Source organism: Pan troglodytes, chromosome 22, assembly GCF_028858775.2.
Source record: "Pan troglodytes isolate AG18354 chromosome 22, NHGRI_mPanTro3-v2.0_pri, whole genome shotgun sequence".
Taxonomy (NCBI): Eukaryota; Metazoa; Chordata; class Mammalia; order Primates; family Hominidae; genus Pan; species Pan troglodytes.
In genome coordinates, this window is record NC_072420.2 from 30,467,923 (window position 1) to 30,489,122 (window position 21,200).

Sequence of the window (21,200 nt, forward strand, 5' to 3'; positions counted from 1 at the left end):
ATCAATATTTTCTCAGACTGGAACACGGTCTTTCTGTTTTTATCCTCCATTTAAAAATAAACTTAACATATGGCATTTGTCTTGTGTCTAAGGAATACAAAGTGTTTTTCTTGACATTTGACTTAATTGAAACACTGAGCCAAACTTTGATATTTCAGAGGAGTTTGCCATAGGAGAGAATATGCTCGCTATCTTCCGAACAGGTTAATATCTTGAGGCAACCTGAGATGTCCCAAGTTTCTTAGGTCATTGAGTTCCTTAAATCAAAATAAGTGTCATACAGACCCAAAGGTTGTGCTGGATACTCAAAAAGACATCTTAAAGTAGTAGTGAAACTAATAGATAAAATGCATGCAGTTGAGAATATCCATGATGATTTTTGTACAGTTCCCTCAAAGACCCTGCAATGTTTGAGCAATCATTCAAACATAGCCCAATGTCACTACACAAATGGAGATAAAGGAAAGAGGACATGATCATATATAATAAAAACTTTCAAATGGGGAACACATTCAAATATCCTCTCAGATATTATGCCAGCTCTACATTAAAAATGTTTCCAGAACCTGAGCATATCTTACTCTTCTACTGTATTGCCTCCATCTCTTCCCTGGGTTTCTATAGGAGCCATCTGGTAGGTTGCCATGTTTCTGCCTTTGCCTCTGTAGAGTGTACAGTGATTCTTTTACTCCTACTACTCTTTAAGAGTAGGCCCTCCTTATCTTAGGTTTTGCTTTCCATGGTTTTAGCGAACCACGGTCAATCGTGGTGTAAAAATATTAAATGGAAAATTCCAGAAATAAACAATTCATAAGTTTTCAATTGCATGCCCTTCTGAATAGCATGATGAAGTCTTGTACCATCCTGCTCTGTCCACATGGGACGTGAATCATTTCATCATTGTTGTTGTTAGTCTCTTACTGTGCCTAACTTATAAATTAAACTTTATCATGGTATTATTCATACAAGTGCTATACAGACCAATATAGAAGAAGTGCTTAGGTATGTATATATAGAAATAAACATAGCAGGCTGGGCGTGGTGGCTCATGCCTGTAATCCCAGCACTTTGGGAGGCCGAGGCAGGAGGATCACGAGGTCAGGAGTTCGGGACCAGCCTGACCGACATAGTGAAACCCAGTCTCTACCAAAAATACAAAAATTAGCCGGGCGTGGTAGTGAGTGCCTGTAATCCCAGCTACTGGGGAGGCTGAAGCAGAATAATTGCTTGAACACAGGTGGTGGAGGTTGCAGTGAGCCGAGATCACACCACTGCCCTCCAGCCTGGATGACAGAGAAAGACTCCGTCTCAAAAATAAAATAAAAGAAAAAAGTAAACATAGTATATATAGGGTTCAGTACTATCCGTGGTTTCAGTTATCCGCTGGAGGTCTTGGAATGTATCCCCTTAGGATGAGTAGAGACTACTGCAGGATGTTACTCTGATCTTATCCACCCTCTGCTCAAAACTCTTCCATGGCTTCCCATTCCAGGCAGAGCACAAGCTCTTCCAGTGGTTTACAAAGTCTTGCATGACCTACAAGGGCCTCCTCTCTGACCGTCTCTTCTATCTCCCCTCCCCTCTTACTCTGATCCATCCACCCTGGCCTCCTTGCTGTTGCTCTGAGGTACCAGGCACACTCTCACCTGAGACATTAGCTGTTCTGTCTGCCTAGAACCACCTTCTCTCTCACAGAACGTGGTTCACTTCCTCAGCTCCTTGCAGCCTTTGCTCAAGCCTCATCTGTGCAATGTGACATGACCTTTAATTCTGCAAACCACATTTCTGGCTTCCAGATTCCCTTCAATCTGCTCTACTTTTTCTTTCTTCCACAGACTCACCACCGTTCAACAATTATAATCATTTTATATTGAATGAAAAAATGTTTTATTATTCCCATAGAACCTAAGTTCCTTGAAGTCAGTGGGTTCTATCTGTTTTATTCACTAATGTATTCCATATGCTTAGAACAATGCCTGGTACCAATATTTATTGGCATATCCAATAAATATTTGTGGAATGACAGACTCTGTCAGCATTAGTGAAGATGAAGAAACAGATGATCTACCAGGGTGGCATCACGATGGGACAGTGCAGTGGCAATTTGTGTTTTAGAAAAGCAATTTATCCAAAGTTGGGAACAACTTTAGGTGCCAGGGTAACCTCTTGGGTACTGCAGGAATCCTTATATCAGGACCTGCCTATGACAGGGTGTTCCAAGCCTGGGCTTGAATTCTTCTGGGTCAGGGTGTTAAATATTTTGGAGAGAAATGCAATTCATCTCTTGAGAGATCTGGTGATTAAAAGTTCATTCTTTCAGTGATGCTAAAGTTGCTTCCCTCAATCCTTCACCCACTTTGTCCATGAAAGCCCAGAGGACTAGCTAAAGCTTCTTCTATTTCATCACCCTTTAGACTCAGTCTTCAGTAGCCATTAACTTCTATGTCCTTATGTTTTTCTTTTGCAGCCTAAACATTTTAGTTCTTTTAGACTTACTCATATATTCTGTACATGAATGTTCTCAATATCCACATATTTATAATGAAATAAGGGCTGGCGTCGTTGTGAATTTTGGGAGGTGGGCCTATCCATAGGTAAATTTTAGAACAGGAAAGTTCCTATTTGAAGCACCCTGTTTTCTTTTGCTTACATATTTTTTGTCTAAATATTTAGCTTAATGGTGTCTATAATAAGAATTCAAGGTATTATCCTTCTCCCTACTCAATAAATAATGCTGGGATAACTTGCTAGCCATATGTAGAAGAATAAAACAGGACCCCTATCTTTCACTATATACAAAAGTTAACTCAATATGAATTAAAGATTTAAGTGTAAGACCTCAAACTACAAAAATTTTGGAAGAAAACCTAAGGAATACCATTCTGTACATTGTTTTTGGCAAAGAAGTCATGACTAAGTTCTCAAGAGAAATTGCAACAAAAACAAACATTGACAAGTGGGACCCAATTAAACTAAAGAGCTTCTGCACAGCAAGAGAAATTATCAACAGAGTAAACAGACAACCCACAGAATGGGAGAAAATGTGTGCAAACTATGCATCCAACAAATGTCTCATATTCAGAATCTATAAAGAACTTAAATCAACAAACAAACAAAAAAACCAAATAACCCCATTAAAAAGTGGGCAAAAGAGGTGAACAGACACTTTTCAAAAGAAGACACACAAGTGGCCAACGAGCATATGAAAAAATGCTCATCATCACAGATCATCAGAGAAATGCAGATGAAAACTACAAGACACCATCTCACACCAGTCACAATGGATATTATTAAAAAGTCAAAAGACACAGATGTTGGTGAGGCTGTGGTGAAAAGGGAACACCTATACACTGTTGGTGGGAGTTTAAATTAGTTCAGCCACTGTGGGAAGCAGTTTGGAGATTTCTCAAAGAACCTAAAACAGGACTGCCATTTGGCCCAGGAATCCCATTACTGGGTATATATCCAAAAGAAAATCATTCTTCCAAAAAACCCACACACTCATATGTTCATTACAGCACTATTCACAATAGCAAAGGCATGGAATCAACCTAGATGCCCATCAGTGGTGGACTGGATAAAGAAAATATGGTACATACACACCACGGAATACTATGCAGCTATAAAAAAGAATAAGCTCATGTCCTTTGCAGCAACATGGTTGCAGCTGGAGGCCGTTATCCTAAGTGAATTAACACAGGAACAGAAAACCAAATACCCATGATCTTATAAGTGAAAGCTAAACATTGGGTACATGTGGACATAAAGATGGGAAGAATAGACACTGGGGAGTACTAGAGGAGGCAGGCAAGGGCTGAAAAAGTACCTATTGGTACCTGTGCTCACTCACTGCATGGGTGACAGGATCATTCGTACTCCAAACCTCAACATCATGCAATATACCCATGCAACGACCTTCATATGTACCCTTTAATGTAAAACAAAAGTTGAAATTATTAAATATTGTCCTTTAGCTATTTACATATGCAAAGCCTCCATGATATGAAAGACTTAGTGATGGGGTTCAGCACAGTGCTACCAGGAAACAGTTATTTTGGCAGGGCCTTTGCACTGGCTGTTCCCTCTGCCTGATGTCTGAAATGCTCTCCCCCAGGTATCTACATGATTTGTTTTTTATCCTCTTTAAATTTTTACTCAAACATTGTTTTCTAGAGCACTTCCCTGGTATCCTTACGTAAAATTGTAAACCTCATCTCTACTGTCAGTCTCCCGAATACTGTTTGCTGCTTTATTTTCCTTCATAACATTTTCTACTGTCTACCATACTAAATATTTACTATATATTTTGTTCATTAGAGAAACAGACTGTGGATTCCATGAAGTCAGATATTTTTGTGTGTGGTTTATCCCCAGTACTTAGGATAATGTCTGGCAGTAAATGTCTATGAAACAAGGGAATCTATCATCTCTATCTATCTATTTATCTATCTATCTATCTATCTATCTATATATCATCTATCTGTCTACCATTTATCATATATCTATTTAGCTATCTGTCAACTATATTCACTATTTATCAACTATCTATCTAATTGATCATCTACCTATCATCTATCTAATCTATCATCTACTTATTTATATATCTATCTAATCTATCATTTACCTATCAGCTATTAGGTTGGTGCAAAAATAATTGCAGTTTTTGCCACTACTTTTAATAGCAAAAACGCAATTACTTTTTTTTTTTTTGAGTTGGAGTCTTTGCTCAGACGCCCAGGCTGGAGTGCAGTGGTGCGATCTCGGCGCACTGCAAGCTCCGCCTCCTGGGTTCATGCCATTCTCCTGCCTCAGCCTCCCGAGTAGTTGGGACTACAGGCGCCTGCCACCATGCCAGGCTAATTTTTTTTTGTATTTTTGGTACAGGTGAGGTTTCACCGTGTTAGCCAGGATGGTCTCGATCTCCTGACCTTGTGATCCACCTGCCTTGGCCTTCCAAAGTTCTGGGATTACAGGCGTGAGCCACCACGCCTGGCCGCAAAAACGCAATTACTTTTGCACCAACCTAGTATCTACCTATCATGATCTATTTTCTGTCCTCTATTAATCATTCATCATTTATCTACCTATTGTCTATCATCTACCTATCTATCATCTGTCTATTAATATCTATCATCTACCTGTCATGGTCTATTATCTATCTATTATGTATGTATCTATTTATCTATCTACCTACCTGTTTATCTCCTTGTCTGTCTGCCTGCCTGCCTATCTAATATCTAAAATAATATACACTAAGACACTATCTGTGATAGGTTTTCTGGATATTTTTGTTTATGTCCTTACACTTTTCTTCATTTTAACATTTTCTAAACAAAGCAATCTTTTTTTAAAAACTATATAAAAATAAAACTTTCAAACAACGTATTGCAGAAGCCATTTAGATCTCAGGAAAGGGCAGCCATAGTACAGAGTATGCAAATGTGTGCTGTCTTGACTATTTTCCCCAATATTTCAGAAAATATCACCTGAACCAAATGAATATAAACTTTGGGCCAGTTTAGTTAAGGACAAGTTAAAGTGGAGAAGAGAGACAGGCAAAACTATAAAGCAGGTTTTTCTTAATCGTTCACAAAATAAAAGCTAAGCAGAATAGGAGTTTTTTTTGGTTTTTTTTTTATGTTTTGCCACTGAAATTTGAATTAGCACTTGCTTATTTGCTCTCTATGCTGACTGTGTAAGTAATCGCCTAACCAAGCATAAGAAAACACTTTGAAATCCCACTCTCTGTGGCATGCAATATTCAATGCTTTTGTTGTCTTTTAAGAGAGCCAAACCTAAAATGTGCTATGATTAGTTTAAAGTAAGAAACAACATTTTAAGTCATTATTAGCCATTAACACTGTTGGGGCTCAGAACATGACACCCCAAAATATGGCACCTTGGCATGCTGACTACTTTGAACTGAAAAAGACTGGCAAGTTCTCAGAAACAAGGTCTTTCTGACTTTCTCCTGACCCCCGGTATCCTACCCCTCTTAATCCACTGACGTGAGTCATAGAAAGTAGAATTTCACTTCCCCAAGTGGAACATAGAAACTAGAACTCCTCTCCCCAAAAGCAAGATATAAAATCTAGAAAGATTCTCTTTTCCCTTGAAGACTCTCACTTCATAGGGGCCCTGACCCATGCTCAGGAGGAAGGAACACTGCACAGAGAGGCTAAGAAGAATCCGAACACACAGGCCTTGCTGGGCTTTCCCCCTCAGCCTATTACCACTGATTCTACCCTTTTGTCCAATCACATTTCCACATGTTGTTCATTCTTCATGGAATCTAAGCATAGAAATAGACAGTTTTCCCTAGGTCTTTGGTCTTCATTTCTGAAGCCTCCTGAGTCATGTAAAACTTTGGTTAAACAAATTTGCTATGATTTTCTCTTGTTAACCTGTCTTTTGTTATAGGAATGTCAGTGGTGATTGTTATGATGGGTGAGGAAAGGTATCTGTTCCCCCAACACTTCTTTGAAAATTTGTTTATCCAATGAACCAGAATATCACCTGGCAAATCCCACAGAGATAATGAGACAAAGGACTGACACGTATTGATGGGGAAGCCAGGAGGGCCAGTGAGGAGGAAAGAAGGGCATGAAAACCCAGAAACCAAAACGAAGGAGTTTTGGATGTGAGCTGAACCTACTTCATATGTGTACAAAATTACAATCTTAGTTTTTAGCTCAGTTGTCTTATCTTTTAAGGCTATAGCAGAGGTGAATTAGAGCCAAAAGGCCAAACCTAGCCCAGCATGTATTTTTGCAAATAAAGGTTTATTGGAACACACTGGGTCCATTCGTTTACATATTGTCCGTGTGCTTGCTTGCTACTTTGTCAGAGTGGAGTGGTTTTGACCAAGACCCCCGTGGCCATAAAGCCTCAGCACTTGGCTCTTCACAGAAAAAGTTTGCTGATCCCTGCTCTCCAGGAATCGCTGTGGGTGCATTTCCCTGAGATTGGCTTTGAGAAGGCAGAAACTGCTGAATATGCCACACACTGCAGTTGAGGCTCAGCTTCTCAGCTCTTTTTGCTGTATGTGAAGTGATAGCCAGGTTTCCACCAGGGTCTAATGAATCATGAGGGGAGGTCAATGGGCAGCAATTTCTCATTGCCTGGGGTCACCTCTGGATGTGGGAATCAGCGACAAGTAGGTGACTAACGGGAAGGACATCCAGGAAAGAGAGAGAAGAGAGAAGAGGCGAGACGAAACTTTGCTCCTCCTAAGAGTTCTCCAGAGTCTTTCGACATTTTATCTTCTAGAGGACAGAATTCTGCTTGCTAGTATTTAGCGAATTGAATTTTGTCCTTAGAGACGTGCACACTGCTCCCATTGACTTCAATGGGAGTAATGGGCCATTTGGTCCCGCGACATCTGTGTTGGCTTCAGGCTCTTTAACAAACTCCTAAAGAAATCCCAATAAAGTGCTCTTTAATGGGTACTTAATTCTGGTGTAGGGGCGGGTGCTAAGCACACCTAAGTCCTTTCTTTTCCTTTAGGTTTACTAAGTTTCCTCCTTTTTATGGTGTGATAATTACTAAAGGCAAGAACCCTGAGTCAAGCAGTATAAAACCCACTCACAGTCACAAGGCTTGTGCTTTTATTGATCTCAGTTGGCCTGTTTATTCTCTGGGTTCCAATTTAATGGCTCAATTGATTATTCATTTACATTTTTAATGTCTTTGTGGGCAAAAATCATTTTAACTTGAATCATCTCTCAATGGGCGACATACGAAATCATTTTGGATTGTAAATTTCAACAAGTATCTATTGAGTCACTGAGCACAGGTGAACTTGACAAAGATGAAAAGGACATTTCAGTTTCTTGTAGAAGATGATGGAAATGATAGTTTGGTGTTTGCTTTGAAAAATGGATGTCACATATGTGTGGCTCACCTGACATCACAGAGTGGTTAGAATATCAAGTTTTCTGTCATTTACTTACTAATTATATTTTGTCTAAATACAATTTGAAATCTACAATGCCTACGTCTTTAGTTGAACTCTTTCTTAAATTAAATCCACGAGTTTCAATATTATTCATTGGTATGTTTTCCTTTTAGATGGTCCAGCTTTGCTGTAGAAATGGTGAGAGATGATTATACTACAGAGTTCACAACATAATGAGATATAGCTTGATTTTATGAGCTCACAAAATTTCATGTTTAGCAAAAGTAGGCAACATGCAAGATCTAACCACACTTATGTTTAAAACATGATATTCTTTTTCAAAGCCCTTTAAAATATGCGTGTGGATTTGATTAGATAATGATTTATTCCTTCACAGCAAGCAGGTAAAGTTCTAAAAATATGGCTGCTTGTAGCTTATTCTTCTTGATAGGACTGTTTCGAATACAATACTTATAAAATATATACCCACTCACTTAGAATCTTCAATTCTTTCTAAAATGAGATGAGGCACAAGAAAATACATAAGTGCATATTTCCAACCACACTTGTCACTTTTATCTGACTATATAAAATGGAACCAGAGTTTAACATCAAAGAGGAGGCACATATTCATCCTTTGAGGAATAGTAACTGCTAGTGCTTGGCGAAAGGGGCAGTGAAAAGCGAAATCGTATTGCAAAGTTTGACACTGTTTCACTTTACTAACTTTCACTTGTAATTTTCATAATCTTATTACAAAATGTGTAGATCAAGGAAAGCAACTCATTTCAACTCTTGGAGAAAAAAAATTCAGACAATCAATGGTATTATTCTATCCATGTGGAATTACTAAACTGTTTCCTCTATGTCAGGTTTACGACAGGTAGCAGATTATAAACATAAATAAGATAAAATTAGGATGCTTAGAAATTTCCAGTCTTACAGACATGTAAACAGATATTTGAAATATAACTTGGGATTCAGTGCTTTTGCTTCCAAAGTGCTAGTGAACCCTCTGGTGGTCTCAGAGAGCTTTAAGGAAGAGGGAAATTTGCGCGCGGTCGTGGAGAATGAGGGAGTTCACCACCGTGAAGGTCGTGCAAAGGATCATCCGAAGTGAGGTGCCAGCCTCAGAAAACAGGAGTCAGGAGAACATGGGGATATTGAAGAAATGATAGACTCTTCATCATAACTCATGTGAGAGTACAGGCAGTGAGGGAAGCCAGTGCCTGGGTTAATGAAAATGAAAATGGCTGGATGATGAAGAATTTTGAATTAGAAGAAATTCAACTTTATTATGTGGACAATGGAGGGTCACTGCCTGACTTTAAATAAAAAGGGGCCTGAACTCCGAAAAATTCTGGACAATAAGCAGAAAGCAGAGGGGGTGGTGCCAGTAAAAGAAAGTTCAAGTAGGGGCGGGTCAGAGATAGTGGCTTATGAGGACTGGACTCCAAGCAGGCATATTTCCATCCTGCACCCTGAACAAGCACATGGAGCAAGCTTTATTAAGCACTCATCAATGGGGATTCATAGTCCCTTTCCCATGACATAATCCACTCTATTGGTACAACCTCTAAATGAATTCCTCTTTGTTAACTTACGTTAGAAACTTTTCTAAACATTTACATAGCTACTTATCAAGTTGGAATCATATTCCATGGTCATTTTCAATTGTGGTCATAGTCTTATTAGAGCTGGAAAAATGAAAATACATGTTTAATATTGTGATTGGATTATAACATATACTGATAAGGTGATATTTCTTTTTTAAAAAAGTTCCCATATATTTGATGATAAAAGGATTGTTAGAAAGGATCAACAAACAAAAAGAAATGTGAATTATATACACATGCATTATTAAATTACTTCAGAATATTCAGTTAGCTTTATATAAAAGAGCATTTTTTATGCTCCATCTGATGAGTTTAATGCCCATTTGATACTTTCGTTCTGTTTGTTCAGAGCAGACATGGTCAGGTGAGGTCTTGTGTGAGTCCCATACCTGTGCTGTCTTCATACACCACGGTCACTGTTTTCCAGTTGTAATAGAGGACCAGATCCAGGATCGCCCTGCTGATAGCTGCATAATCTGGGTAAAGGTTGATGTAAAACAAATCTTTGTTGTCCACCGAGGGGTGTTTCCAGCGGGTCTGTATGTGTGGAACTTCGAGAGCATTGCAAATAGACTGCACAGCACTGACGGAGGAGCTATGGGAAGGGCCAAAGAGAGCAGCCACACCAAGAGCCAGCTGGTCACATGCTGATGCCCAAGGACAAGGAGAGGATGGGGAGGGAGGGCAGGGAAAGGGGGAGAGAAAAAGAGAGTTCTATGAGTTTAATTTTTTCTTTCATGATTCCTCTTTTTAATGCAACTATTGAAAAATCTTTTACAATCCCTGTCTGCATATTGAGGAAATACGGTTGGTCCAACTTCCAACTTTCTTGAGCTGCTAATATACTGATAGATGTAAACTTAGAACTGATTAGCAATATACCACAAGGCCAACTCCCTGCTGGTCTCACTTTATTACCTTTAATCAGAGGGAGTCTAAATCCCTTGCTTGGTATGGTGTTACCTGAAAGCACTCCTAGTTACCAACAAGCCCTTTGCCAAATGAGCGTTGTATGAATTAAGTTCTGTCATGCAGCAGGGTGGCATTGAAAATATTAATGTGGTTATAAAATTAATGTAGAACCTCTGGGTAACTACAAAGTGCTTTAGCTCCTATCTTTCCAAAACTCAGAAAGAAGTTCCAGGTTAATGAAATACTGCTAAAGAATGTTCATAAGCAGTGCTGATGTCTAATTAATTTTCAAATAATGAAATAGCATAGCTTAAAGGGATCTCAGAAGACATTTTGTCCAACCCACTCATTTCATAGACAATGAAGAGAGTCATGGCCACTGGACAGGAGCTTTAGCTCAACATCAGGCCTCTTTCTACCCCAGTGTCAGCTGACAGGTAGCCTAAATAAATCAAGTCAATATCTATTGAAAAATTTAGTTGTAACATAAATGTATTTTTCTCATTATAAGAATATAAGCACTCACTGAGAGAATTTAGAATATTTAAAATTAGGGATAAAAAGGCTCTGGGATTCATCCTATGATTTTGGAATAATATCTATTAATATTTGGGAAAATTAGAATCATTATATAAATACAGTTTGACATATTACTTTCTTTAACACTATAGCATGTCTTTTTCTCAAGTCCTTACAAATTCTCCTAAAGCATATTTTTAGTGTCTGTAGAATAGACCATTTCATAGGTGTGTCATCATTAATTTAAGCATTCCTATAATATTAAACATTTGGCTCATGCCTGTAATCCCAGCACTTTGGGAGGCTGAGACAGGCAGATCACTTGAGGTCAGGAGTTCGAGACCTGCCTGGCCATCATGGTGAAACCCCATCTCTAATAAAAATACAAAAATTAGCCAGGTGTGTTGGTGTGCACCTGTTGTCCCAACTACTTGGGTGGCTGAGGCACGAGAATTGCTTGAACCCGGGAGGCAGAGATTGCAGTGAACTGAGATAGCACCACAGAACTCCAGCTGGGATGACAGAGCGAGACTCTGTTTCAAAAAGCAAACAAACAAACATCCCCCAAAACATTTAAGCTGCTCCTAATCTTTGGCTATTATAAATAATATTATGGCACTTACCTTAGCTCTTATATTTTTCTCTGCATCTTGTGCTACTTTCTAAGAGCAGATTTCCAGAAGTTAAGTTACCAGTTATAATTAAGGGGTATAGATAGTTTGAAGTCACTTGAAACATATTAACCAAATTCCCTTCCGGAAAGGTTGGGGCAGTTTGCCCTCTACAACCATGTAAAATAGTGCCTATTAATCTTATGTTGGTAGGAATTAAATAAGAGCTTAAACACACTTTCAAATTTATATTTTAATTCTGCAAATTTAGAACTGTCATCAGATAATTAAATATCAAATTAGCTAAATTAATACATAAAATTGTATTGAATATTAATATCATTCTACAAATAAAAATAGTTTGAAAAATGATATGGCTCTGTAGTTACCTGACTTAATTCAGACAGAATAACTGATACAACTTTGACAGCCATATTGCAGGTATCTAAGGAACGGCAAATGTTTACAAGAAAAATTTTCTGCTACTCTGCTCTTTGGTAGTGAACTACTGCATTAACTACGAAGATGTACAGTTTTGTCCATTATGTGCTGGAAGTGTAAACTGTCATTGTCTTCAGAAGCTTATTTTCTGGTTAGGTTTTCATTATTTAGCCAGATAAAAGGAGAGTATGGGAGTGTGTGAACTCCAGCAATGTGGAGCTGGATAGTGTTGTTCTATCCAGCATAAGCAATGGATTGAGATTCCTGTTAATATTTAGCTCTGGGGTACTAATATTATTTGACAGAAAATCAATCCTTTTGAATTCTGTTTGCCAGCAAATTACCAGTTTTAAGAAGCTCTGGGGGTGTTTAACTGACAAGTATGCCAGGTACTTCAGACCACAGGAAAGCTTTCAATTTTTATGTGGCTAGAGTTCCATTGCTAAATGTGGTTGGCTTTCTACAGTATTTGCTCCACAATGTGTAGGAGTGTTTGTGTCTGTTTGCATAGGTGTATGTGTGTAAGAGAGAGCGATGAGAGAAAGAAAAGTGATAGATCTATCTCTACATTATAGAGATAATTTATGTGAGGATAGCTTGGAAACTTTAAAATGCTGTATAAGTATACAGTTTTATTATTTGTCCATAGACAATTTTGACCCATATGATATCTCAAAGTCTACCCATTTTTAAAAAGAAAATATCTTTATACTTAAGTCATGCCATAGATATAAAAATATTATGTTGTTAATTTTTTCTGTTTTGTTTTTGAGACGGAGTCTCGCTCTGTCACCCAGGCTGGAGTGCAGTGGTGCAATCTTGGCTTACTGCAATCTCTACTTCCTGGGTTCACACTATTCTCCTGCCTCAGCCTGTGGTAGCTGGGACCACAGGCACCTGCCACCATGCCCGGCTACTTTTTTTTGTATTTTTAGTAGAGACAGGGTTTCACCATGTTAGACAGGATGGTCTTGATCTCCTGACCTCATGATCCACCTGCCTCGGCCACCCAAAGTGCTGGGATTACCGGCATGAGCCACTGCGCCCTGCTATGTTGTTAATTTTTTATCTGTGCTCCTAAGAAAATAAGTTTTATATTTTGTTTGCAAAGAACACTAGAATTCTTGCAGGAGGCTGTATCAGGTGGACACAACCTATGATCTAACTAGATTAATTCTACATGGAAACAACCAGCATTTAGTAACCTGGAAATCAGCATAAACATGGTGTTCATTTTGTTTCCTTATTTGTGTGTATTTAGTAGGCAAGGATTCCTCTCTGAGGCAAAGAACCCCTCCTAATCTGGGGTGATGCATAGCCTTTGTTTCCACATAAACACATTTATTTAGTGACTAGATAGTGTCCCTGTTAGAGGCCAACCCTCAACTATGTGATCTTACTTCAAAGACTTGTCCTAATATTGTCTAGAAGATGTCTAAGCAAGCCCCACAATTCCGAATGAATCTTTCTGTGAGAGAAACCTTGCAGCCAACATATGAATTGGATTACTTTTTAGGCTAGGCACTTGGCTTCAGTTCAGAAGAAAAAGAGGATCGGATGTAGACATTGCTCTCACAGGTTTAATCTTCATATTTCTATGATTTTGTGGAAAAGAGTAAAAAAATGTTGAGAGGATGCTAGGTAAACTCAGTAGTTTACAACCTGTTAAAATTCAGGGTGTGAGTTATGTGTGTCCTGGGCATTTCCACATGCTCAGTGGATTGACCTTCCATAATGTTTTATTTGACTGCACCGCACGATTTCATGGTGGTATCTCAGCTTCAGGAAGGAAAAACAGATCAAGCTTGACATTTTCCATTCACAGCTGAACTAGTTAATCATAGAGTGGAGGGCACTGAAGGGTAAGCTCATCAGAAAGGCCCAGAAAACAGTGCTTGGCAACGTCCATTAGGTTAGTTCAGATTGCATTGATCAGTGACATCGAAGACCCAGATTTCCCGCGACCCATTTGCACAAAGATGCCCGCTTTAAAAGAGGGCAGGTAGCAAATAGAAGGTGACTTGGAGAGCAGACATATCACCCAAAGAAGCTTTTAAAAGTGGGAAAATAGTTACCTCTCCGCGAGGCTTCAAAACTATCAAAAAGGTTAATTCTCTGGATGTCATAGGTTAATGTGGTGTTAGGCATCAGGGTTCGGTTTCTGTTAATGCTGGTGACTGCAAACTTGAAAGCTAATTCTTCAACATTAACAGGCTCATTTTCCACTGTTTCAAAAATCCCTCCTGCAGAAGCAAAAGAGATGCATGAGAAGCATTAGTCACATGGTTCACATGTAATTTTTTTTTTTTTTTGAGACAGAGTCTCGCTCTGTCACCCAGACTGGAGTGCAATGGCACAATCTCAGCTCACTGCAACCTCCGCCTCTGGGTTCAAGCGATTCTCCTGCCTCAGCCTCCCGAGTAGCTAGGATTACTTGTGCGCACTACCATGCCCGGCTAATTATTATATTATTAGTAGAGATGGGGTTTCACCATGTTGGCCAGGCTGGTCTCGAACTCCCGACCTCAGGTGATCCACCCGCCTCGGCCTCCTAAAGTTCTGGGATTACAAGCATGAACCACCACACCCGGCCAGTAAAAAGAAGAATGTACATATACAAATAAGAGACCCCAAATGATAAATAGAGTAATAGAGCAGATCCCAAATCCCGGGCTAAAAGTGAAGTTTATCAGCATGTGCCACATGCAGATAAATAGGACTAACTGCATATGTATGCTTAAGATTTTAAATCCAGTGTTGGACTGTATACCATCTCTCACATGGCAAATATGTTCCAAACATTTAGTGGTATAAAAGTGTAACTGATAATATGGCAGAGAACGATTTTCTGTGATGTGGACAAGAATTGCACCGTGCTTGATCTAAACATAATTTGAGCTGTATCCTTGTAGGACCATTCTTCTTTAGAATGAAGATCTTTCTATTCAGAAGCCTACATTCCAGACTCTAAGGGGATCATGCAGAGTTGATGGGATCAAAATGACACATACATACTGTTAGATTTTTCAAGATAAAAATGTCCTTTTTTGTGCTTCATGGCTCAGAATTCTGAGATCATATTCTAGTACTTTCCAAAGTGCATGAGAATATTCAAAGAACTGGTTTTTTTTCTTTCTTTTCTTTTTTTCTTTCTTTCTTTTCCTTTTTGTTTTTAGAAACTGTTTAGTCCAAAGCAAACCTGCATCTGGTAACTGAAGAAATATGTCCCTTCATTGAGCAAGTGCACATGTTCTAGGTAGGCTCTGGTGTCTTAAACAGGAGGATCTCACTGCAAGTAACAGTACAAAATGTTAGTGCTTAAAGCCTCATCAGAGAATGTAGCTCTGATTTTGCTTGAGACATTGATGTTTGACAGAAACAATGTAAGTGTTGTTAACTGTACAGTTCTTAGATGTTTTCTGAGAGACGTCCTAGGATTATTAATAGACACAGGGCCTACAGTGGAAGCTTTCTTAACCCATCTCCATTTAAGTTACTCCTTGATTGACCAATACTCCTCATTTCTTTTGAAAGTACATGTTAACTGATGCTCATGGAATGCTAAACACTTGTAACTTGCAGGCTGACATATCTATATCTATATCGATATCTATCTATCTATCTATCTATCTATCTATCTATCTATCTATATTTTTTGAGATGGAGTCTTGCTCTGTCGCCCAGGCTGGAGGGCAGTGGTGCAATCTTGGCTCATTGCAACCTCCGTCTCCCAGGTTCAAGCAATTCTCCTGCCTCAGCTAACTGAGTAGCTGGGATTACAGGCGTGCACCACCATGACTGGCTAATTTTTGTATTTTTAGTAGATATGGAGATTCACCATATTGGCCAGGCTGGTCTCAAACTCCTGACCTCGTGATCTGCCTGCCTCAGCCTCCCAAAGTGATGGGATTACAGGCATGAGCCACCGTGCCCGGCCCAGGCTGCTATTTTTTATCTACTCTCACGATTGAGTGATCCCTTACCAAAAGTCAGTTGTAGGTTTTACCTAACTTGTCTATGCTAGGTTGATTTACAAGTGCTCTCAGTTCTCTCTCCATTCAAAGGGGGAAAAAAAAGAATATAGAAAAAGTCTGAAACGAAAATCACAAATACGCATCATGCGCATCATTTATGTGCATTTTTTGTTAGAAAGGGAACTCCAATGGACAGACTGTAATTCAAAGAAATTACCCTGATCCTACTTTGAAAAAAATGCAATAAACAAATACACATCTGTAATGTTCCTGCTGAAATGACTTTATTAAATAACTAACTACAGTGTTGGGTTGTGAAAGCTAAGATGGTTTATAGTGAATTATTTTGGCTCCTTTTGGAAATATTTCGGGCTTTTGTAGACTGATAATATGGGACATTCAGGTATAGATAATTTCCCTGGTTTCTGAGAAATCATAGTTGAAAATTGTATGACAATACACCTACTATGTACCCACAAAAACTGAAATTAAAAGAAGGAAAATTACATGACAGAGTTATTTGGTAATGTTAACCTTTACCTAAGGAGCCATTTAAGACCTTTATTTGAAATGAACGTAAGGAAAAATGTTGCTGTTCAAGTGAATTTGTGTTTTACTTTTGTCAGACAATGGTAGGGAGAGACTCTGGAGTTGATTTTCAGTTTCTCTCAGAACTGTTGGTGGATGCTCAACAGTGAGGTGACAAGATGATGCAAAAGACACTTGGTCACCAGAAGGTGGACATAAGTCCGTCTTACTGCCACCATCTAGGTGACCCATACAGAGGGCTGCCTGGTGATAGGGCTTCCACAGTAATTATTAACAATGACTTGTTTACTTGTCTATCTCCTCAGCCCCACAGGGAGAGCCCACATGTAGAGAGACTGTGTCTTACTCAGAATCAGCATCCTTGGGGAGACCAAGGCATCTTTAGGACGTTCAGGCTGCAGGTATTTAGGGGAAAAGTCAATCACTGGCATGGATGTGAGCACCATTAATCTGTGCAGGGTAGGCTACTTGGAGGAAACAAATACCTGAATACGAAACAGAAATTCTGAATTTTGAAACCTGATCTACCTACTTCCTCTTTGAGAAGGATTTTTAAGTATCAGAAAGAAAATTATTATGAAATAGCTCTTTTACATATGTTTAATTACACTTTATAACATTCAAGGCAGGAGGGTTTTTTTTCCATTTTTATAAATGAAAAAGTGAACAAGAAGATTACACATTACATCCTGCTTATTCAAAGTCACAGTCTTGTCTGGGACTGACTCAGTTGTCCGAATGTCCAAAAAATGTAAATGTTTTCATTTCATCAAGTTATTTCTGTTGTTCTTTGTCTCATACATGTGAGCTAATAGTGTTGTCTTGCTTCCCTTGGAGAATTGCTCTATAAAGCAAATGAGAAAATGTAATCAAAGTGCCCTGAAAACTCAAAAATTCCCTAGAAATAAGTTTTTTTTATTATTGTACCTGGATAATGGAAATAAAAAGAGGAGTTGGCACCAACTGGTGAACTGACTACTTGCCTCAAAATTATTCTTTTGCTATGTAGTTGTCTATCACATAAAGCCAAATGAACCTGGGTTTAAGGGAATTACAAGTGTTTTCATTATGTGCTTGGGTAGTGTGTAGGTGAACTGTTTTGTCACTTTCAGAGCAATTTTTTTTTTCATTTTTTCATCAAACAGGCATTATGAATGGTGTCATTAGCTCAAGACCCCATCACACTCTCTTTCTCCAAGAGAGGGTTGCTGATAAATGCGAAAAATCTACTGTGGTATGAGGTAAATGGAAAGCTGGAGATGTACCAAAAAAGTGAGATCTGACAGAAACAGGAGAAAGTTATTAATAGGAGCCAGACCATTACCTCACATGTGGGCAGACTGTTTAACGATCAGCCATTTCCTCCCTCCTTCTCCTCCCCATAGCTTCAGATACAACAAAATGAGATGTAGAGTCTTTAATAAGCAGAATAAAGGGGCACACACATTGGGGCCCTTGCATAATTTCCTCCTTCGGTCTTTCCTTCTCTCCTTCTTGTTCTCTCTTTCCCTCTCTTTTTTTCCTTTCTTTTCCTTTCCTTTCTCTTTTCTTTCTTTCTTTCTCTCTCTCTTTCTTTTTTCTTTTTTCCTTCCTTTCTCTCTTTCTTTCTTTCCTTCTCTCTTTCTTTCTCTCTCTCTGTCTCCCTCCCTTCCTCCATTCCTCCCTTCCTCCCTTTTTACTTCTTTTGTATAATAATTGTGAGTGTGAGCTGTCAATGAGACGTCTGAAGGCTTTAGGGGTCTTCATGTTGTGAACCTCTGGCCTCATTCATTTGGAGGCCCATTGGTTTGAGACAAGAAATCCCTACCTTGTTCATCCCTCTGTTCCTCTTCCTCTCTCTGTCTCTCATTTGAGCTTAGCTGACTTCTACTCCTAACAATGCTGTGGACCATGGAAGGGTTAGGAAATTGAAATAAAAATGTAGCTTAGGCTCAAGGAAGAGAGGCAAAGTTGTCCCCTCCCCTTATATTTTTGAAATTTCCCAAGCCAGGGCAGTGGGTGAAGGGAGAAAGCAGGACTGAGAGCTCAGGATGAAGAACAAGCTTTTTCATTCTTCTATAATTCTTGAGAGAAGTAGTGCATGACAGATGGAACACAGGAGGGTGAGAAACCTCAAAATCAGCAGGCCTGGGTTGTCCATGTTCTCTTTCATTGCTCGTGTGTACCTGAAGCATGAGAAGCATTGTTAAACTATTTTTTTGTCATGTCTATGTCGTAGATCAGTTTGAGTGAGTACAGATCACCTGCCAGTCTTTATAGACTGGAAATGGTTGGGCAGTAATCCTTTGTCTGATCATCATTAGGAAGCTTGATCAACGGTCAAGGTGCATGCTTAATATCCACCTCCCCAGCCTCTTCTCCACCTCACCCACCATTGTCGAAGCAAAGGGTTGGAAAGCGAAAGAAGTTGGGCTTTTTCTTTGAGTAATGAGTCTGTCTTATGTGAATATTTGTGCCATTTAAAATGATAAGGGTAAAATCATACTGCTTGTAAACACCAGAATAGATAAGAATTCTGAAAAATTAATGCTTTTTTATTAATACACGTTCGTATTTAGGATTTACTTATGAGGACTTTGTCCTGATTGCTCCCACTGTACTTTTCTGGGAAGCATAGATGTTGGTACAAATAATGCTGATGCTAAACTGGTCTGTCCTTCATACTCTGTGTTCCCTCACCTGAGACAAGGTGCCACATATGGTCACTAAACAAAGGGTATGAGACAATAATGCCTGTGCCTACATTCTGGAGTAGCTTTGAAACTCAGAAGCGACTTGCTTTCTTGGTAAGTCACTGTTATGGACTGAATTGCATCCTCCCTCAAATTTATATGTTGCAGGCCTCACCTCTGGATCCTCAAAATGTGACTGTATTTAGAAATAGTGTCTTTAAAACAGTGACTAGGCCTAGTCAAACAAGGCTACAAGGGAGTTGAGGGTAACATCAGGTTTTTGGCTTGAAATTGCCATTGACCAAGATGAGGAACGATGCAGGAGGTACTTGACTTGGGACGTGATTCTTTTGTGGTGCCTATTAGAAGTCCAAGTGAAGCCATCATCCTTAGCAAACTGATGCAGGAACAGAAAACCAAAGACCACGTGGACTTTTTTTTTTAAAAAAACTTCCATTTTAAGTTCAGGGGTACATGCACAGTTTTGTACATAGGTAAATATGTGTCATGGGGGGTTGCTGTGCAGATAATTTCATCACGCAAGTATTAAGCCTAGTACCCATTAGTTATTTTTCTTGATCCTCTCCCTCCTCCCACCCTTTGTCCTCCAATAGGCCCCAATGTGTGTTGTTCCCCTCTATGTGTCCATGTGTTCCCATCATTTGGCTCCCACTTAAATTCTAAGATTCCCTTAGATAAATGCTGTCTTCCTCACTCAGCTTTCCTATTTTTGTTTTATCTTTGGAGCTCAAAACATTCTTGGTAAATATCCCATGCTAGATGGATTTGGATGGGAAGCAGGTGTTTCTTGACCTGATGGAAAGTGAATGGACAGAAGAGATTGGATTTTTACCTTTCAGAAAGTCCCAGCCAAGAACAGAGCTGTGGTTAAGGACAAGGACAGCTTCAACTGGAAACTGGCTCTAATTCAGCCTGCTATAAGTTTCTTCAGGTATTAGTATCCTTTAGAGGGGGAGAATGGGGTTTGATGTCACCATTGAGACAGTAACCACATCCAGACTCACTCTTTGATGCCTTAAAGAGATTTGCATTAATTCGCTAGGAATGGCCTTTGAGGAATAAGAAAATATGGAGCAAGGAATTATGGATGTACTTCAGAGGGTAGCTAGTAAGAGAAAGGCCGCGGATTATGGGCAGTTTAGTAAATACTATTAGTAATTTTCCTTCATAAATTTGAGTTGCACTATAAACTACCCAAAGCCAAAGTTACTCTTATTCCAGTGTTATTCAACACTCAGTTCAACTCATAAAACATTACTAGCCATCTATTAATATCTAAGACTATGCTAGGAGGAGTGGAAAATACAAAGATGAAAGATGCTTGGTTCCTGCCCTCAGCAGAGCTTCCAGTCTTTTGGGATATGCTGCATTACTGGTGTAGAGTACAGAAAAAGAAAGTAGGTATAGTAGTCAATTATTCTATCAATAAAGCAAAAAGCCTGCTTTTTGTCTCCTCTTATGTGGAATCTTTCCTGATTCCTCCAGCCAAAGGTGAACTCTCCCTTTCTTTTGGTAACATAAAATCTACTACATATTTCAAGGAATTTATTTTGGTGTAAAATCAGCCTACATCCTGCTCTGCCTGTTCCTTGAAGATCAGGACAGATGTTTATTGAAATGTGCCTTCTCCTTCAGAGCTAAATGCAGTGATTTGGTCGTAGTATGTTGTCCCCAGTAAATGGTCCTTCAGTTGAACTTACTCTCCTTCTTGTGCCTGAACACTATGCCTCACAAAGTAGTTTGTTCTGCCAAGAGAGAGGCCTTTGAGATACGTAGGAAAGATGGAGGGTGGTTATTGAGGTCTGTAGTGAGACTGCCTGACTTTTTCCATTACTGCCTTTTTAGCAGTGATTTCTCACTCTCTCCCAACAATCACGGCCCATTGTCCCCAAGCACTTTCAAAGCATACTTTTCATCAGGCTGCCAGCCCCTTAACATCATGAAGGTATGGCTCTTCTCCTGTTCAACAGCAGATTTCAGGCAAGAAC

At 39.2% G+C, this 21,200-nt stretch overlaps 2 protein-coding genes across 9 annotated transcripts in view; one reads left to right on the forward strand and one right to left on the reverse strand.

Moving 5' to 3' along the window:
* Positions 1-21,200, forward strand: part of BACH1 (BTB domain and CNC homolog 1) — a 451,645-nt gene that overhangs the window by 380,445 nt on the left and 50,000 nt on the right. The gene's annotated exons all lie outside the window — the stretch shown is intronic.
* Positions 1-21,200, reverse strand: part of GRIK1 (glutamate ionotropic receptor kainate type subunit 1) — a 377,043-nt gene that overhangs the window by 142,294 nt on the left and 213,549 nt on the right. For all 7 annotated transcript variants that reach the window (XM_009426323.4, XM_009424876.4, XM_009425849.4 and 4 more), the window contains 2 exon segments: positions 14,072-14,239; positions 9,903-10,160 (listed from right to left, as the gene is read on the reverse strand). In XM_009426323.4, coding sequence (XP_009424598.1) covers positions 9,903-10,160; positions 14,072-14,239 — 426 coding nt within the window.